This window comes from Papio anubis, chromosome 10, assembly GCF_008728515.1.
Source record: "Papio anubis isolate 15944 chromosome 10, Panubis1.0, whole genome shotgun sequence".
Classification (NCBI taxonomy): Eukaryota; Metazoa; Chordata; class Mammalia; order Primates; family Cercopithecidae; genus Papio; species Papio anubis.
Genome location: NC_044985.1, coordinates 41,919,391 through 41,936,937, shown reverse-complemented (window position 1 = coordinate 41,936,937; position 17,547 = coordinate 41,919,391). Strand labels below are relative to the sequence as shown.

General features: G+C 37.4%; 1 protein-coding gene and 1 long non-coding RNA gene across 2 annotated transcripts in view; one reads left to right on the top strand and one right to left on the bottom strand.

The window, feature by feature from the left end:
* LOC110740877 overlaps positions 1-17,547 on the bottom strand; it is a 76,150-nt gene that overhangs the window by 5,859 nt on the left and 52,744 nt on the right. The window lies entirely within an intron of this gene.
* CCDC148 (coiled-coil domain containing 148) overlaps positions 1-17,547 on the top strand; it is a 278,990-nt gene that overhangs the window by 222,047 nt on the left and 39,396 nt on the right. Inside the window, exon 12 of the mRNA XM_021923638.1 lies at positions 3,424-3,542. Within this exon, the coding sequence (XP_021779330.1) occupies positions 3,424-3,542 (119 nt within the window). The remainder of the gene's footprint in view (positions 1-3,423; positions 3,543-17,547) is intronic.

Genomic DNA, 17,547 nt, shown 5'->3' with positions numbered 1-17,547 from the left:
TTTTTCTAAACCATCACTCTACTTATCCCTTTCTTAGAGGTTAATACAACATGTAATATTCCATTCATTCATTCATTTACTATCTGTCTCCCTTTCTAGAAAGTCTCAGTTCCACAAGGCAGAGGCTTCATTTCTTTTTAAGTACCAGTATCATGTGCTCAACAAATACTTGTTGAACAAATGAATGTCTAAGTCCCAAAGTCAATAAGGGTTTAATAGTATAGGTAAGGGTTAATAGAATCAAATACACAGAGACATCAAGTAAAATCATGATGGAAAAGGATATTTGATCTGATCCTTTGGAACTCACTAGTGAGAGCAGTGACTTTGGAGTGGAGCACAGAGGTAGGAATACCATGGGTGAGGAGTGAAATAGAAGATGTGCACATGGGAGAAAGCAAGTATGCTAAGATGCCTGCCCAAAGAGGAACAATGAAATGTATGATGCTACAATCTTGGGGTTCTAAAGAATTTATGAATTATTGTAATGGGATAAAATTATGTTTAATTCCATGTGAGAAGGAAGCAGCAAAGAGCGAGAAGCTGAAGGTACAGGGGAGAGGAGGAGATAGATGAAGAGGGGGGCTATGAAGAAGGTGGAATTGGGAATGGGATCTGCGGCCCAGGTGAGGCATTAGTCTTGAACAGAAGGAAGAATACCTCTTCTTCTGATGGGCTGAACATTAAGAAAGGTATCTTGTAGAGCTTCTATTTGCTCTGATGAAAGTGAGGAAATAGCAGCAGGTATGGAGCTGAACATAGTGAACAGGTTTTAGCATATCACTATGAGAAATTGAGAGGCATTGTCCAGGAATTCATAAATGGAATGCTTATTGTCATTGAAGATTCAATTGAAACCATAAATTTAGTACTAGTTCCTACAATTATGTCATCAATCAAATGGTTATTAAGTACATGCTATGTTTTAGACACTTTAGCTGAATATATCACAATTCTTGCAGCCTAGTGTGAGAGAAGAAAAGTATATTAATTAGCAAAGCTTTGTGATGAGAGATGCACTAGGGAAATAGCATTATATAACTGGAGACCAGAGGATGATGGGAAATGGGAGGGTAGGTTCTGGTCACAGAGTCTATTGCTATTATTCAGGATTTCCCAGTTGGAACTGTTTTCAATGATAATAGAATTCTGGAGGAAGAGAAAGTTCCCTAGAATGGAGGAAGTCATCGAATTATAAGAAAAACAGTTTGGAAGGCATTCAGACAGATGCTGAAGTTGTCTAGGAAGGTTGGAAGGGCATTCAGACAGGCCGAAGTTGCCTGTGTTTGAGAAGACTGTGACTAAAGTATCTGAATTCTTGATGAAAATTTGGGAGTGACTTGGAAATTTACACATGCCAATGAAAACAACAGGTAGAGGGTGATATATCCATGTGGTGTTAACACCAAAGGGAGAAAGAATTCTACATATCACAATGGCCTGAAATAGGCAGTTAACAATGAGGAAAATGCCCAAGCTATTCCCCAGCCAAATGGCACATAGGGTATCAGAATATGAGTATCCTTCACTCCAGAGAATTTCAGCAAAAACAAGGAAATAGTTTTCTGAAGGTTGAAGATGTAGGGAGTTTTACATATGATGACACAGGGGTTCCAGAGGGCTCAGTAGAAAGCACTGAAAAGGATTAGATCGAGAGAGAGAGCGAGCGAGAGGGGGAGAGAGAGAGAGAGCACACTTATACTATAGCAATGCCTGAAGGTACCAGAGAGTCAAAGATGGAAATAATTAGTCTTGAGATTGCAGAAAGTTCCAGGTATAACATACATCGAGGGCCTGCACAGGACAGTGTATCAAATGATCAAGTGGTGTCACAAATCTGAGGATGCCAGCAACCCGGGGTTACTCTGCTTGTGGTCAAGGGATTGTCTGCAAAAGAGCCACTGACTTTCTCCAAGGCCAATGCTGGGAGTAAGGAAATATTATTGGTCTGTTTTAACCCAGAGAAAAATGCTCTTTGATTTCATATATGTTCTTTTAAAAAAATTTGTTTTGAAGTAGCTTAATTTTTTTCTGATTATAAAAGAAATATGATTCATTGCAAAAATAAGGTGATGCAGAAAAGAATAAGATAAAGCTTGTTTATAATTCCCAGATGGAGATGACATAATCATTGCTAACATTTCCGTGTCTGTCATTAATAGAATTCCCTGGCATTTATCAGTTAGGACTCTAGAACACTCCTTGTCAATCAATGTTTCCTCTCTCTCCTGCACCCACCCTCTCTGTCACGCTCCATCTTGGGTGCTGCTGCCTTTCTAGCTTTATCTCTGTTCTCTCTAAATCCAGAGCTCTGTCATATCTGGAGTGGATATCACTGCACATTGGGCTTATTTAGTTATTCATTAAACATTGAACAGATGTTGCTCTTGTGGCTGCAGAGTTGCTTTGTTTGTGGCGATGGTGCTTGGGATGCTTCTTTTGATTCTCCCAGAAATCAGAGACCATGTTGGCAAGTCAGGAAACCACTTAGATTTTCCTATTCACCTCTGTCTCAGAAGAGGAAATGCCACCTTGGGGGTAGGGCTAGCCCAGCTTCTAGAATAGACCCCCTGCTGCCAGTCACTCACTATGTACCATTGAGGTACTCCCCTTCAAGAGCCAGTCTCTTGACCCAGGCACAACATGGCAGGCCAGAGTGGTGGAAAGGGCCTCTGTCAAATAAACATTCATTGTCTCATCCCACTGGGAAATCCTGAATAAGGGTTTCAGCTCCCTGAAAACAGCTCATACCTACTTCTGGTTTTCTCATTTTGCTTACATTTCTGGAAAAGGGAAGTAAAACAGGCCTACTATTAACATTGCTTTCACCTTTTTGCACTTGATAAGCCTGACCTTTATTTTACCACATAAGTCAGAAGTACTATATACCACAACCCTGCTAATTTGCTCTTTTCCTCCTTCCTCCCACCTATCTCCTGCCACTTCCCCAGAAGCATAAAGCTTTCAACATCCTGCTGTCCATTAGCATAAATAAGCTAATGCTTTTAAAATAAAAATAGTTTGAATGCTATATTTGTTAAAGACTGCATTACCATAAAAAGATAAAAATATTCTTGAGTAACAGCTAGATCATATACTTTAGAGACAATAACATACTTTTATTGTGGTTCTCTGGAAAGTTGATTATTTTAACCATAGATTAAACCTTAGGTCTCAGCACAAGTTATATTTCCATTCATTGCAGAAATTGTTAAACCTTGCAGTTTCTCAGGGCATCTACCTTCATGTTTTAATTTATTTTTCTGTTGCCAATATATTATAAGCATATCTATGAAACAAAAAAGATGAAGTGCCCTTTAAATTCAATTTTGTAATATGAACCAGTGGATATGGTTATGGCTTTTCCCCTCATTTTTACATATCTGTTGTTAATTTAAATTTTATGTAACATTTATACAATAGATTAAAAAATACTGGGCTATGAAAAAACAGAAGTGGCAAGAAATGGAAATGAGAGATCTTCAGCGTCTAGAAGAACTGAAGAAATTAATGGCTGAACAGTCACTAAAAGACAGAGAAAGGTAAAAGAAAATTTAAAATTGTGTGGAAATGGAGGTGGTGAATGGAGTCTTTTGTAATGAGTTAGAATAAATAATATCAGAGGGAGCATTTTTCTATACTTAATGTATCCTTTCAATATTTATATTCACAAATGAATACAATGATATCTATAATGCATTTTAAATTCTCATATTCATACATTAACCTCCGGTTTTTCATTTTGTTCCTTAGATAGCTTCCTAGTTAAAACCCTCACAGAGGATTTGATAGTATTTGATTACCCACTGTGTGCATAAAATGATACTGGCTGCTGCTGTAACTATCTCTTGACCCAGAAGGAGAAAACCGTTATTCAAATAAGAAGGAAAACCCATTTACTGTGACAGAGGCTGGGGAAGACAGTACAGAATTATACAGTGCTGTGTGGTGTTTATTATAACATACTTAGGGCATGCCCAATACCTGAAAAAAATCTGGAATTTCCTAGAAATATGTAATTTTAGACCTGGAAAGGACATTTGAGATCAAGTAGCCTAGTCTCCTCAGTTTACATGTGAGTACAATAAGAGATTTAAGTTATTTTTTGCAAAGTTACTGTATCAGTTAGGGTCGATTAGGAGATAAAAAACATATAGTAATTTGAACAGGGAAAGTTTAAGAGAAAGAATGATAAACTCTAACAGGAAATCCTTTCTATATAAAGAGATAAATAGCATGCTAAAGAATACCCTTGGACTTAAGGAGGGTTCCCAAGGAAGAACCAAGTTTGGAACTGAGGAGCCCTCTCCATGGTTGGGATTCACACCTTACTGTAGAAGCTATGGTCATGACCCCTCTGAATGGTGAAGTTCTCGGGTGGATTAAGACAGAGCTAGCTCAATAGTCACTAGGCAAACAGGGAACACCCAACTTGGGTGCAGGCAGGCCAAAGCTGGAAGCCAATTATTGAGATGCTTGCAAGGCTCAGTGGAAATCTGACCATAGAAGTACCTTTGAAATTTGATGGGACTGACCATCAGTGCACCATTGGAACTCCATGGACACAGCAACACTTGTGTCCCCTACACGTGCTGCTGGCAGCTGTACAGTATGAACAAGAAGGCATAAACACACGAACCAGGAAGGAAATCCCCTTCCTCTGCAGTGTCCTTCAAGCACCCTCTTCTGACACAGCTTAATATTTTGCCAGTGGCAAGGGACAGATAGAGGGTCCACCTCCATTTTCAGAGAGCAGACAATGAAGGGTGGAGCTGTGAGGCATTACACTGATAACTGGCATAGTTATCTAATTTAGCTAGCTCCTTAGTGATTTTCACAAAAGATAAAGAAGAGAGAGCTCTCATTTCATATCATAAATCACAGTAAATTTCCTTTAAATAGTGATCTTCCCTGATATATTTACCTTAGTCACTCTAAAAAGATTTCCTGGAACTCTATACTTTCTGCTTAATTTCACTCGGAACCTAAAATTGCTATAACAAATAAAACCTATCTTGAAAATTGCCCCTCAGACTTACATATAACTTTGGAAGGCATAACCATTGGATACAATGAGGTTCACTTGTATCTAGGAAGCTTCCTTTGTGACCCATGTGACTGTTATCTCAAACTCTAATCACTGAGGTTGTAGATTGAATCTGGAGTTTCAAATAGACGCTAAGCATTCCTAAGGATTTTCTGTACAAAATGCACATTATTTCCCAGGTAGCTCAGGATTTTAGAGTTTAGTATAATCTATTACTGAGAGAACTGAGAATATAGCAAAGCCAGGGCTAATGGTTAGAAGGTGAAGCCATCAATGAGAACCTAGATTAACAAACACGAACCAAGACCTAAGTGGATAGAGGCCATGGGTCAGAAACAAGGAGGTGGATAAGAATTCCCAAACAGCTAAATACTAAAGGGCAAGGCAAAGGCAGATTGATCAGTCTAAAGCTATCCTAGCAAAATGAAAGAGAGCCACAGAAATTATAAGGAATGGGGAAAACAGAACAGATATGTAGTTCCAGCATTAGGAGACAGGCTTCCACTAAAATTACCCCTCATAGTCAGGGAGCTTCTTTGATTACAGAGTCATTTCAGTTTTTGCTTCCTGTCCCAATAATTATCAAGATTAGCTGATTCAGAACTTCAGTTGAAAAAGAAGAAAAGGAAAGTCAGATTAATCTGCATTACGTAACACAAAAAAATAGGCATATTATAAGATACTAAAAAGAGTACTAAAGACTAGGAGCCCGGAGACCACGGTTTTAGTCTTGACTCTTTGAATTTTATATGACCTTGGGAAAGTCTGTCATTCCACCTCCACAGGCTCTGTTTTGTCCTCTGTAAAACTGAACTGGATAACTTCTGAGGACAGAGTTAATCAACTTTTAAGGGCCTATGATCTGTTTGTTCAACTCTTATGTTAAAATACTGTAGATTCAGATAATTATGAGTCCAATGCTTATTTGCCAATGGAAAATCAGTGAAAAAGGCCTTTAAAATATCAGTATATATAAGAGATATAATTCTCAGGAAACTTTTTATAATATTATAGAAGTATATTCCTCATTTTGTGACTTAGGGAGATAGAGTTCAACATACAAAATTACTGATAGGTTTTGCTTTTGATAGTAACCAGAAGTTGTCTTCTTTCATAACTACATAGCACTAAGAAATTTGGTTGATTGGTTAAAACATTTTTCTGTACTACTGAAATGCAATTCATAAACCTTGTGTTTGATATTTTAACTACGGACACTTTTTTTCCATATCAGCATAAGCTGGCTTGAAGCAGTTTCCAGATCTGTGTTCAGAACACACACACATATCCTTGAGGGTTTGAAAACTTATGTCATTTACTTCCCTTTTCTATTTTTAAATTCTAAGATTATATTTCTTGAAAACAATATTCAGTGGGGCACAGTGGCTCATGCCTGTATCCCAGCACTTTGGGAGGCCGAGGCAGGCGGATCATGAGGTCAGGAGATCGAGACCATCCTGGCTAACACGGTAAAACCCTGTCTCTGCTAAAAAAAAAAAAATACAAAAAAATTAGCTGGGCATGGTGGCGGGCACCTGTAGTCCCAGCTACTCGGGAGGCTGATGCAGGAGAATGGCGTGAACCCAGGAGGCGGAGCTTGCAGTGAGCCAAGATCGCGCCACTGCACTCCAGCCTGGGCGACAGAGCAAGACTCCATCTCAAAAAAAATAAAATAAAATTATATATTAGGTTGAACCACATAAAATTCCATTTTTGTAGGTCAAAATGGTTGAGTATTGGCAATTTCATGTGGTTCAACATTAAAAAAAGACATATAATTGTTTTATTAATTACATTTACCTTCTCAATCTATTAGAATATGTCTTTTGCCCTCTTCATTTTATCGAAATTGTTTTTGCCCAAGTTTCCACTAACCTCCTAATACCCTATTTTTATTTCTCAACATGCCATTGAGATTAAGAGGGAAGGCTCTAGAATTGGTTGACATTAGAATACTGGCTCTATCCTTTATAGCTGTGTGAACTTTGGATGAGTTATTTAACTTCTCTGTGCTTCAGTTTCCTCATCTGTACATTGAGGATATAAACAGTATCTACTTCTTAAGATTGTTGCAAGGATCAAATGATACATTGAATGTAACATATTCACTGCCTGGAACACAGTAAGTATTCATTAAATATAAGTGATTCCTATCAATTGACTTTTACATCATGAAATACTAACGTATTTTTTCTCAAAATATTAAAGCAAGAAGGCCACACTTCAAGCCAGAAAGAGAGCCCTCACCAGAACCTGACCATGCTGGCACCTAGATCTTGGGCTTCTAGCCTCCAGAATAGTGAACAAATAAATTTCTGTTGTTCAAGTCACTCAGGCTAGGGTATTTTGTCATGATGGCCCAAGCTAACTAATACAATGTTATTATATTATTAAATGTATTGTGCTTTTTTAGCCAGGCCTGGTGGCAGTGGTACCTGTAATTCCAGCTACTCAGGAGGTGGAGGCTGAGGCAGGAGAATTGCTTGAACCCGGGAGGCTGGGGTTGCAGTGAGCCGAGATCATGCCATTGCACTCCAGCCTGGATGACAGAGCGAGACTCCATCTCAAAAAAAAAAAAAAAAAGTATTGTGGTTTTTGTTGCTGTTCTTAAAGATTTTATGTAGTACATATATAGGTACATTTTAAATGAATATTTTTAAAATATTCTAAGTAAAATGTAAAAATGAGGACATTATTATAAAAATTAAAGTTAAAGCAAAAGTGCCCTTAACCACTACCCTCATGTAGTCTCTTCTCTAAAAGTCATTGCTTTTATTGTTTTTAAATGCATACACATACATGCTATCTCTTTTGTATGTACCTATATAAAATCAAGTTTAAGAACAGCAACAAAAATCACAATACATTTAACAATATAATACCACTGTATTAGTTACCCTGGGCTGTCATGACAAAATATCATAGACTGGGTGACTTGAACAACAGAAATTTATTTTCTCACTATTCTGGAGGCTAGAAACCCAAGATCAACGTGCCAGCATGGTCAGGTTCTGGTGAGGGGTCTCTTCCTGGCTTGCAGAGTGGGGCCATCTTGCTGTGACTTCACATGGTGAAGAGAGAATCAGCAAGTACTTGAGTGTCTCTTCTTATAAGGGCATGACTCCCACTGTGAGGGCTACATCTCCAAATACTGTCACATTGGGGGTTAGGCCCTCAACATATGAATTTTGAGCAGATACATTCAGTCTATAGCAACCATTTGTGTAAAAAAAGCATTTATGTATGTACAAATCGACTATTTACTACTAACTTATTTATAGGCTGCTACTGGCATATAAGTCCTTTGTGCTAGTTAGGAAAAGGTGCCTCCTCCTGGTGGCAGAGTGCATATTGCTTCTACTACAAGTGGACAAATTAGGAAAAGATTCCCTTCTGAATCACAGCATACAGCTTGACAAGCAGAGGCAAAGCTGGATGTCATACTTCATTTGGATCTCTGGTCATGGATCAGTTTTGTAAAGCACAAACTTCAAAATGATACATGGTATCTCTGCAAATAAACCTACCTAATTCTTTTAAAATAGTATATATTATTCATATTTCTTCTAAAGTGTAGTTCTGTAGCCATCTGGAACTTATTTTAATGAGTGATATGAGCTAAATTGTTCTAAATTGATAGCCAACTATCTAAACACCAATTATTTAATGATTCATCTTTACCCACTGATTTAACGTGCCACCTTTGTTATATAATACATTTCTAATTATACTTTTATATCCATATGGACTCTTGATTAGATTAAAAACTGATCTATGTTTATAGTTCTACATTGATAGCATGCTGTTTTAATTATTCTGTTTTGCTATCTAGTAGAACAAGTGTTCACTCATTATTCTTTTCAAAAATATCTTAGCTATTCTTATGTCAAATTTCACTTAGAAATGTTGTTGATTTTTTTGTGTTGAAATTTTATTAAGGAGAGCTGACACATATACCAAATTTAATCTCCAGCCTGGGGACATGCTTCCAAATAGCTCTACAGTTCTAGACTTCTACTAGATCCTTTAGAAAAGTTCATCTTTTTTTTTTTTTTTTTTTTTTTTTGTTTCTGGTGAGGACAGAAATTATTTTTGAAATAGGTAGAAACTGGTGACCAAGAAGCCAATTATAAGTTTCCTTCAGTAAGCTCTTTGAGAAAAAGTCTCTGAACTAAGGAAGTGACAGTGGGAAGCAGAAGTGCTACAAAAGCTGACAGATGTGTGTGAAGTATTTACATGAGTTAGAGTTGGTGACTCATGTCATCAGGGATGGAGTCTGAAGGAAGACAAAGAATGAAACCCTGAATATTATTGTGCTTTTCCTGGCCTCTTGGGTTGAAAGCTTTAGTTATTTTGTTTTCAGTGTATTTTATTTCCTAACCAATTCATTTGGCTGTAGTTTTTTTTTCCTGTTTATTTTGGCCATATTCTACAAGGTTTGAAATATGTGTTTTTATTACCTAATTTCTAGTAGTTTTCATTTCATTTTTGATGTCACAACAATAAATTGATGGATATTGGGGTGCTTGCCACAGCTAAGTTTCAGTTTCATTGATTGTCTTGTGATGGGCTTCAAATTGGTGAGCAAACTGTATAGCAAAATGTGTAAAAGTTAAAATACTAATCAAAATATGAGTATTAAGTGGAAGATACCTTTAGTTTTTTGGGGTAACAAATGACAGTCTTCAAAATAGACATAAGAACGTATCTTTGTCTTTTTTTTTTTTTTTTTAACCACAATGTTTATTCTTTGTATTATTTTGTTTCTGTAACTCTATGCTGGTGGTTCCTTTCTAGCCATCCCAAAACATTGCCACTTAGTCCTCCAAAGTCTTCTCCCCCTCCCCCCACCCCACCAGGGCTGAAAGCTAAACTGTCTCTCTTTCGCATACAGTGATTGTTCTTTCTTTTCAGCAGGGCACTGACTGCGCTTCCTAACTAACCTTGTTGGGACCAATACTGGTGCCCTGGTCACTGCAGTGTAGAGTTCTCTACAGCTGCAGTGATTCTTTGTTGTATATGTTTATTTTGTTTTCAGGTGATTTTAAACACTTACCCTGTTCCCAGAAACTTTCTTTACTGAATATTCTTTATGTTGGGTAGCGAAAGATTCTACACACAGGGAGGAGTAGAAAGCGAGGATATGTAAGGGTCATATCTCATTCACTGTACATCCTTAGCATCACTGCTTTCTATTATCAGTGACTGTTGCAGAGCAAGCAAGCAGAAATTAGACTGTTCTTCCAAGCACAGGGGCCTTTCTCCTCTCTACATTATGACATTTTGAAAATGCTTATTACAATGTTCAATCTTTAACTTTTCTGAAGTTCAGCTCTCTTGTAGTTAACATAACAATCTTCTTCCTCTGTATTTGCCAATTATTGCTTTAATAAGGATAATTATAATTGTGGCCTTTCATTTACTTATCTCCATTGCTGTTTCTTGTAATTTAATAAATAGCTTGCTTTTCTCAATTTACCTCCTTTGTGCTAATTTTAATGTTTCAAAAATGTTTTAACAATATACTCCAGAAGATAATTTTAAAGATTTCTAAAAGCAGATTTACGTAGCTAAGGAGTTCCTCTAGATACCATTTCATGACCAAAAAAACTGAAGTTGCATACAACCAACAAATGGATGCTACAGGTTCTAAGAACTTTATCAGTCAATGCTCATGTAATACTAGAGCAGCTGTTATTCCATTCTTTGCTACATTAGAATCACTTGGGGAGCTTTTGAAAGTCCTGATGCCCAGGCCAGATCCCAGACCAACTAAATTCATATCTCTGGGGAAAATTCTGATCCCCACATTTTTGGGAAATTCTTAGGGAATTCTAAAGTGCAGCAAAATTTAAGAACCATTGTGCTAGAGTTCTCTCTACACTTTCTGAAATGTGGGCCCAAAGTCATCTACTGGGTTTTTGAGACCATTCCACTTTTTGCAGAAATGCCCATAATTTTACTTTTCCCAGACAGTACCCTCACTGAGCTCAGAGAGGTCATATAGGTGAAACTTACATTCATAGAACAGTTTATGAATTCTAGAAAACCTCTTCAAGTAAAAATTTTGCATGTTATTTTTCTAACAACCCAGTTATGTGTATGTATGTGTGTGTGTGTGTGTGTGTGTTTAGTGGAGAAAACATTGCTTTCCACAGTAAAAAACAAACAAACAAAAAACACTAATTTTAGGTTATTTTTTCCCAAATAACAGCATTTTCCTGTGTTGTAAAACAGTAAACATTTGAAGTTTAAGATGTCAATGACCATTTGGGAAGGAAGAGACTAGAGCCAGCTGCCTTTCTAACACTAAATTGGCCTTGCAAATCTAGTGTGTGTTTTGAGGTGCTTGCCAGCATCGGGGAATTGACAGTTACTGTGTTTTCTAAGTAACAAAGCCAGATGTTTCTCTCTATTTTCCATGTCTTTTCTTAACAATGTGCAAATTTCAACATGTTGTATTGAAAGGCGCTAAGGAAATTTAAAGTGGGTTCACAGTCTAATATTTGAGATCTTTAAAGAGTACGTTTAGTAAAGTGACTTAATCAGAAATTTTTACAAACATTTGTCATGTTTTTGCTTCTCAGCATGAGATTTCTCAAAATTAGTAGGATTGCTCTTGTTCATTAAGTCTCTGTCAACCAAATCCCCATTCCAAGTGGATGTGCCAAATGATATAGTCCAAAGATCACTGTGAACCATTAAACAAATACAGTTCTTAATAGGACTGTTTTGTATTTTATATGTATATTAGAAATGTTTTGCAAATTAGCAGTAACTTAAAAGATGGAAAGAAACCTCATTGGTGGCCAACAGTAATAATAATAATAGTACTTATGACCTGCTCCTCAGTGTAACAAAACAAATTGTGGGAGATGTGTGTGTGTGTTCATAAATTGGGACATGGATACACAGATTATTTGGATATGATTGTAGTAGCTCTCGAATGGAGTTTAGCTAAGCAAGCATGATTGACAGAGAGGATAAGAAATTCAAGGACAAAGCAATATATAGCCATTTTGATGTGAAAATGAGCAAGCAAGCTTGTGCCCGTGGGCAAATGGAACACCAGATGGGCAGAGATGGCACAGCTGAGGGTCATTCAAGAGGTCTTGGATGATGATTTAGCTCCTGATGACTGTACATCAAGTTGACTGTACATATGTGGTTCCTTCCAAACCACAAGCAATTGAAGCATGTCGTTTGCTGAGTAGTTTAGGCTGCTTTTACTTTGTTGTTTACAACTTTGATTTTTGATTTTGGAAATCTTGTTCATTTAAAGAGATACTGGATTTTCATTGTACGCTAAGTTGATCTGTCTGTTGCATTTACTTGTTCGGGTCATAAAATGGAATGTCAGCAAGTACGTGTCTGGTAGAGGCCAGACAACAATCAGAAATGCTTTAGAATATGTTTTTTAAAGTATAAATGAGCGTTATTACATCCCTTTATGCCCACCATTATTTTTGTGTCATATGTATGTGTCAATGAATTGACCACAGATGCTGTAATTCCAAATAGAACATCTAGGTGCTATGATCTTTTTGAGAATAAATTATCTCAAATTCTCCTCTTCAGTAACACAGACTCTTATTTTGGTACATAACTAGTGCTACAGATATTTGAAAGTTTTTGTTGGAGCATTAGGTTGTTTTCTTTCTTTTTTGTATTATTATACTTTAAGTTCTGGGATACATGTGCAGAATGTACAGGTTGGTTATATAGGTATACACGTGCCATGGTAGTTTGCTGCACCCATCAACCCATCATCCACATTAGGTATTTCTCCTAATGCTATCCCTCCTCTAGCCTCCCACCCTGCAACAGTCCCCAGTGTGTGATGTTCCCTTCCCTGTGTCCATGTGTTCTCATTGTTCAACTACTACTTATGAGTGAGAACATGTAGTGTTTGGTTTTCTGTTCCTGTGTTAGTTTGCTGAGAATGATGGTTTCCAGCTTCATCCATGTCCCTGCAAAGGACGTGAACTCATCCTTTTTTATGGCTGCATAGTATTCCATGGTGTTTATGTGCCACATTTTCTTTATCCAGTCTGTCACTGATGGACATTTGGGTTGGTTCCAAGTCTTTGCTATTGTGAACAGTGCCACAATAAACATACATGTGCATGTGTCTTTATAGCAGAATGATTTATAATCCTGGGTATTGGGTATATACCTAGTAATGGAATTGCTGGGTCAAATGGTATTTCTGATTCTAGATCCTTGAGGAATTGCCACACTGTCTTCCACAATGGTTGAACTAATTTACACTCCCACCAACAGTGTAAAAGCATTCCTATTTCTCCATGTCCTGTCCAGCAGCTGTTGTTTCCTGACTTTTTAATGATTGCCATTCTAACTGGCAAGAGACGGTATCTCGTTGTGGTTTTGATTTGCATTTCTCTAATGACCAGAGATGATGAACGTTTTTTCATATGTTTGTTGGCCACATAAATGTCTTCTTTTGAGAAGTGTCTGTTCATATCCTTCGCCCACTTTTTGATGGGCTTGTTTTTTTCTTGTAAATTTGTTTAAGTTCCTTGTAGATTCTGGATATTAGCCCTTTGTCAGATGGAGAGATTGCAAAAATTTTCTCCCATTCTGTAGGTTGCCTGTTCACTCCGATGATAGTTTCTTTTGCTGTGCAGAAACTCTTTATTTTAATTAGATCCCATTTGTCAATTTTGGCTTTTGTTGCCATTGCTTTTGGTGTTTTAGTCATGAAGTCTTTGCCCATGCCTATGTCCTGAATGGTATTGCTGAGGTTTTCTTCTAGGTTTTTTATGGTTTTAGGTATTATATTTAAGTCTTTAATCCATCTTGAGTTAATTTTTGTATAAGGTGTAAGGAAGAGATCCAGTTTCAGTTTTCTGCATATGGCTAGCCAATTTTCCCAACACCACTTATTAAATAGGGAATCATTTCCCCATTGCTTGTTTTTGTCAGATTTGTCAAAGATCAGATGGTTTCAGATGTGTGGCATTATTTCTGAGGCCTCTATTCTGTTCCATTGGTCTATATATCTGTTTTGGTACCAGTACCATGCTGTTTTGGTTACTGTAGTCTTGTAGTATAGTTTGAAGTCAGGTAGTGTGATGCCTCCAGCTTTGTTCTTTTTGCTTAGGATTTTCTTGGCTATATGAGCTCTTTTTTGGTTCTGTGTGAAATTTAAAGTAGTTTTTTTCCAATTCTGTGAAGAAAGTCAATGGTAGCTTGATGGGGATAGCACTGAATCTATAAATTACTTTGGGCAGTATGGCCATTTTGACAATATTGATTATTCCTATCCATGAGCATAGAATGTTTTTCCATTTGTTTGTGTCCTCTCTTATTTACTTGAACAGTGATTTGTAGTTCTCTATGAAGAGGTCCTTCACATCCCTTGTAAGGTGTATTCCTAAGTATTTTATTCTCTTTGAAGCAATTGTGAATGGGAGTTCACTCATGATTTGGCTCTCTGTTTGTCTGTTATTGGTGTATAGGAATGCTTGTGATTTTTGCACATATATTTTGTATCCTGAGACTTTGCTGAATTTGCTTATCAGCTTAAGGAAATTTTGGACTGAGGTGAGGGGGTTTTCTAAATATACAATCATGTCATCTGAAAGCAGAGACAATTTGACTTCATCTCTTCTTGTTCGAATGCCCTTTATTTCTTTCTCTTGCCTGATTGCCCTAGCCAGAACGTCCAATACTGTGGTGAATAGGAGTGGTGACAGAGGGCATTGTTGACTTGTGCCAGTTTTCAAAGGGAATGCTTCCAGCTTTTTCCCATTCAGTATGCTGTTGGCTGTAGGTTTGTCATAAAAAGCTCTTATTATTTTGAGATATGTTCCTTCAGTGCCTAGTTTTTAGCATGAGAGGGTTTTAGCATGAAGGGGTGTTGAATTTTATTGAAGGCCTTTTCAGCATCTATTGAGATAATCACATGATTTTTGTCATTGGTTCTGTTTATGTGATAGATTATATTTATTGATTTGCATATGTTGAACCAGCCTTGCATCCCAGGAATGAAGCCAACTTGATCATGGTGGATAAGTTTTTTGATGTGCTTCTGGATTTGGTTTGCCAGTATTGTATTGAGGTTTTTCACATCAGGGATATTGACCTGAAATTTTCTTTTTTGTTGAGTCTCTGCCAGGTTTTGGTATCAGGATGACACTGGCCTCATAAAATGAGTTAGGGAGGAATCCTTTTTCTGTTGTTTGGAATAGTTTCAGAAGGAATGGTACCAGCTCCTTTTTGTACCTCTGGGAGAATTTGGCTGTGAATCTGTCTGATCTTGGGCTTTTTTTTTTTTTTTTTTTTTGGTTGAAAGGCTATTAACTACTGCCTCAACTTTAGAACTTGTTATTGATCTATTCAGGGATTTGACTTCTCCCTGGTTTAGACTTGGGAGGGTGTATGTGTCCAGGAATTTATTGATTTCTTCTAGATTTTCTAGTTTATTTGCATAGAGTGTTTATAGTATTCTCTGATGGTAGTTTGTTTTTCTGTGGGATCAGTGGTGATATCCCTTTTATCATTTTCTATTGTGTCTATTTGATTCTTCTCTCTTTTATTCTTTATTAGTCTGGTTGGCAGTCTATCTATTTTGTTAATGTTTTCAAAAAAACAGCTCTGGGATTCATTGATTTTTTTTTTGAAGGGTTTTTTGTGTCTCTATCTCCTTCAGGTCTGCTCTGATCTTATTTATTTCTTGTATTCTGCTAGCTTTTGAATTTATTTGTTCTTGCTTCTCTAGTTCTTTTAATTGTGATATTAGGGTGTCAATTTTACATATTTTCTGCTTTCTCCTGTGGGCATTTAGTGCTATAAATTTCCCTGTAAACACTACTTTAGCTGTGTCCCAGAGATTCTGGTACATTGTGTCTTGGTTCTCATTGGTTTCAAAGAACTTTTTTTTTTTTTTTGAGATGGAGTCTTGCTCTGTCACCCAGGCTGGAGTGCAGTGGTGCGATCTCAGCTCACTGCAAGCTCCACCTCCTGGGTTCACGCCATTCTGCTGCCTCAGCCTCCTGAGTACCTGGGACTATGGGTGCCTGCCACCATGCCTGGCTAATGTTTTTTTTGTTTGTTTGTTTTTGTTTTTTTGTATTTTTAGTAGAGACAGGTTTCACCATGTTGGTCAAGATGGTCTCGATCTCCTGACCTCATGATCCACCCACCTCGGCCTCCCGAAGTGCTGTGATTACAGGCGTGAGTCACTGCACCCGGCCTTGAATGAATTTCTTAATCCTGCATTCTAATTTGATTGCACTGTGGTCTGAGAGACTGTTATGATTTCTGTTCTTTTGCATTTGCTGAGGAGTGTTTTACTTCTAACTCAATTTTAGAGTGAGTGCAATGTGATGCTGAGAAGAATGCATATTCTGTTGACTTTGGGTGGAGAGTTCTGTAGATGTCTATTTGGTCTGCTTGATGCAGAGCTGAGTTCAGTCCTCAATATCCTTGTTAATTTTCTCTCATTGTTCTGTCTAATATTGACAGTGGGGTATTAAAGTCTCCCACTATTATTGTGTGGGAGTCTAAGTCTCTTTGTAGGTCTCTAAGAACTTGCTTTATGAATCTGTGTGCTCCTGTATGGGGTGCATATATATTTAGGATAGCTCGCTCTTCTTGTTGCTTCTATACCTTTACCATTATGTAATGCCCTTTTCTGTCTTTTTTGATCTTTGTTGGTTTAAAGTCTGTTTTATCAGAGACTAGGATTGCAACCCCTGCTTTTTTTTTTTTTGCTTTCCATTTGCTTGGTAAATATTCCTCCATCCCTTTATTTTGAGCCTATGTGTGTCTTTGCACATGAGATGGGTCTCTTGAATACAGCACACCAATGGGTCGTGACTTTTTATCCAATTTGCCAATCTGTGTTTTTTAATTGGGGCATTTAGCCCATTTACATTTAAGGTTAATATTGTTATGTGTGAATTTGATCCTGTCATTATGATGCTAGCTAGTTATTTTGCCCATTAGTTGATGCAGTTTCTTCATGGTGTTGATGATCTACAATTTGGTATGTTTTTGCAGTGGCCGGTACTGGTTTTTCTTTCTGTATTTAGTGCTTCCCTCAGGAGCTCTTGTAAGACAGGCCTCATGGTGGCAAAATCTCTCAGCATTTGCTTGTCTGTAAAGGATTTTATTTCTCCTTCACTTATGAAGCTTAGTTTGGCTGGATAGGAAATTCTGAGTTGAAAATCATTTTCTTTTAGAATGTTGAATATTGGCCCTCACTCTCTTCTGGCTTCTAGGGTTTCTGCAGAGATATCCACTGTTAGTCTGATGGGCATCCCTTTGTGGGTAACCCAGCCTTTCTCTCTGGCAGCCTTTACGCCTATATGCAGAGGTAAATGCTTTGCAGCTTCCTCAGCAGTAAAGGATGCTGTGTCCTCCAGTATGTCACCCAGTATTTGTGAGTGATATGGAGGCAATCATTATATACTTTACTGATGTCTTTATTACTAATCTCTTAGGGAGTTTTACTAAGCAGTTTTAAGTAATGA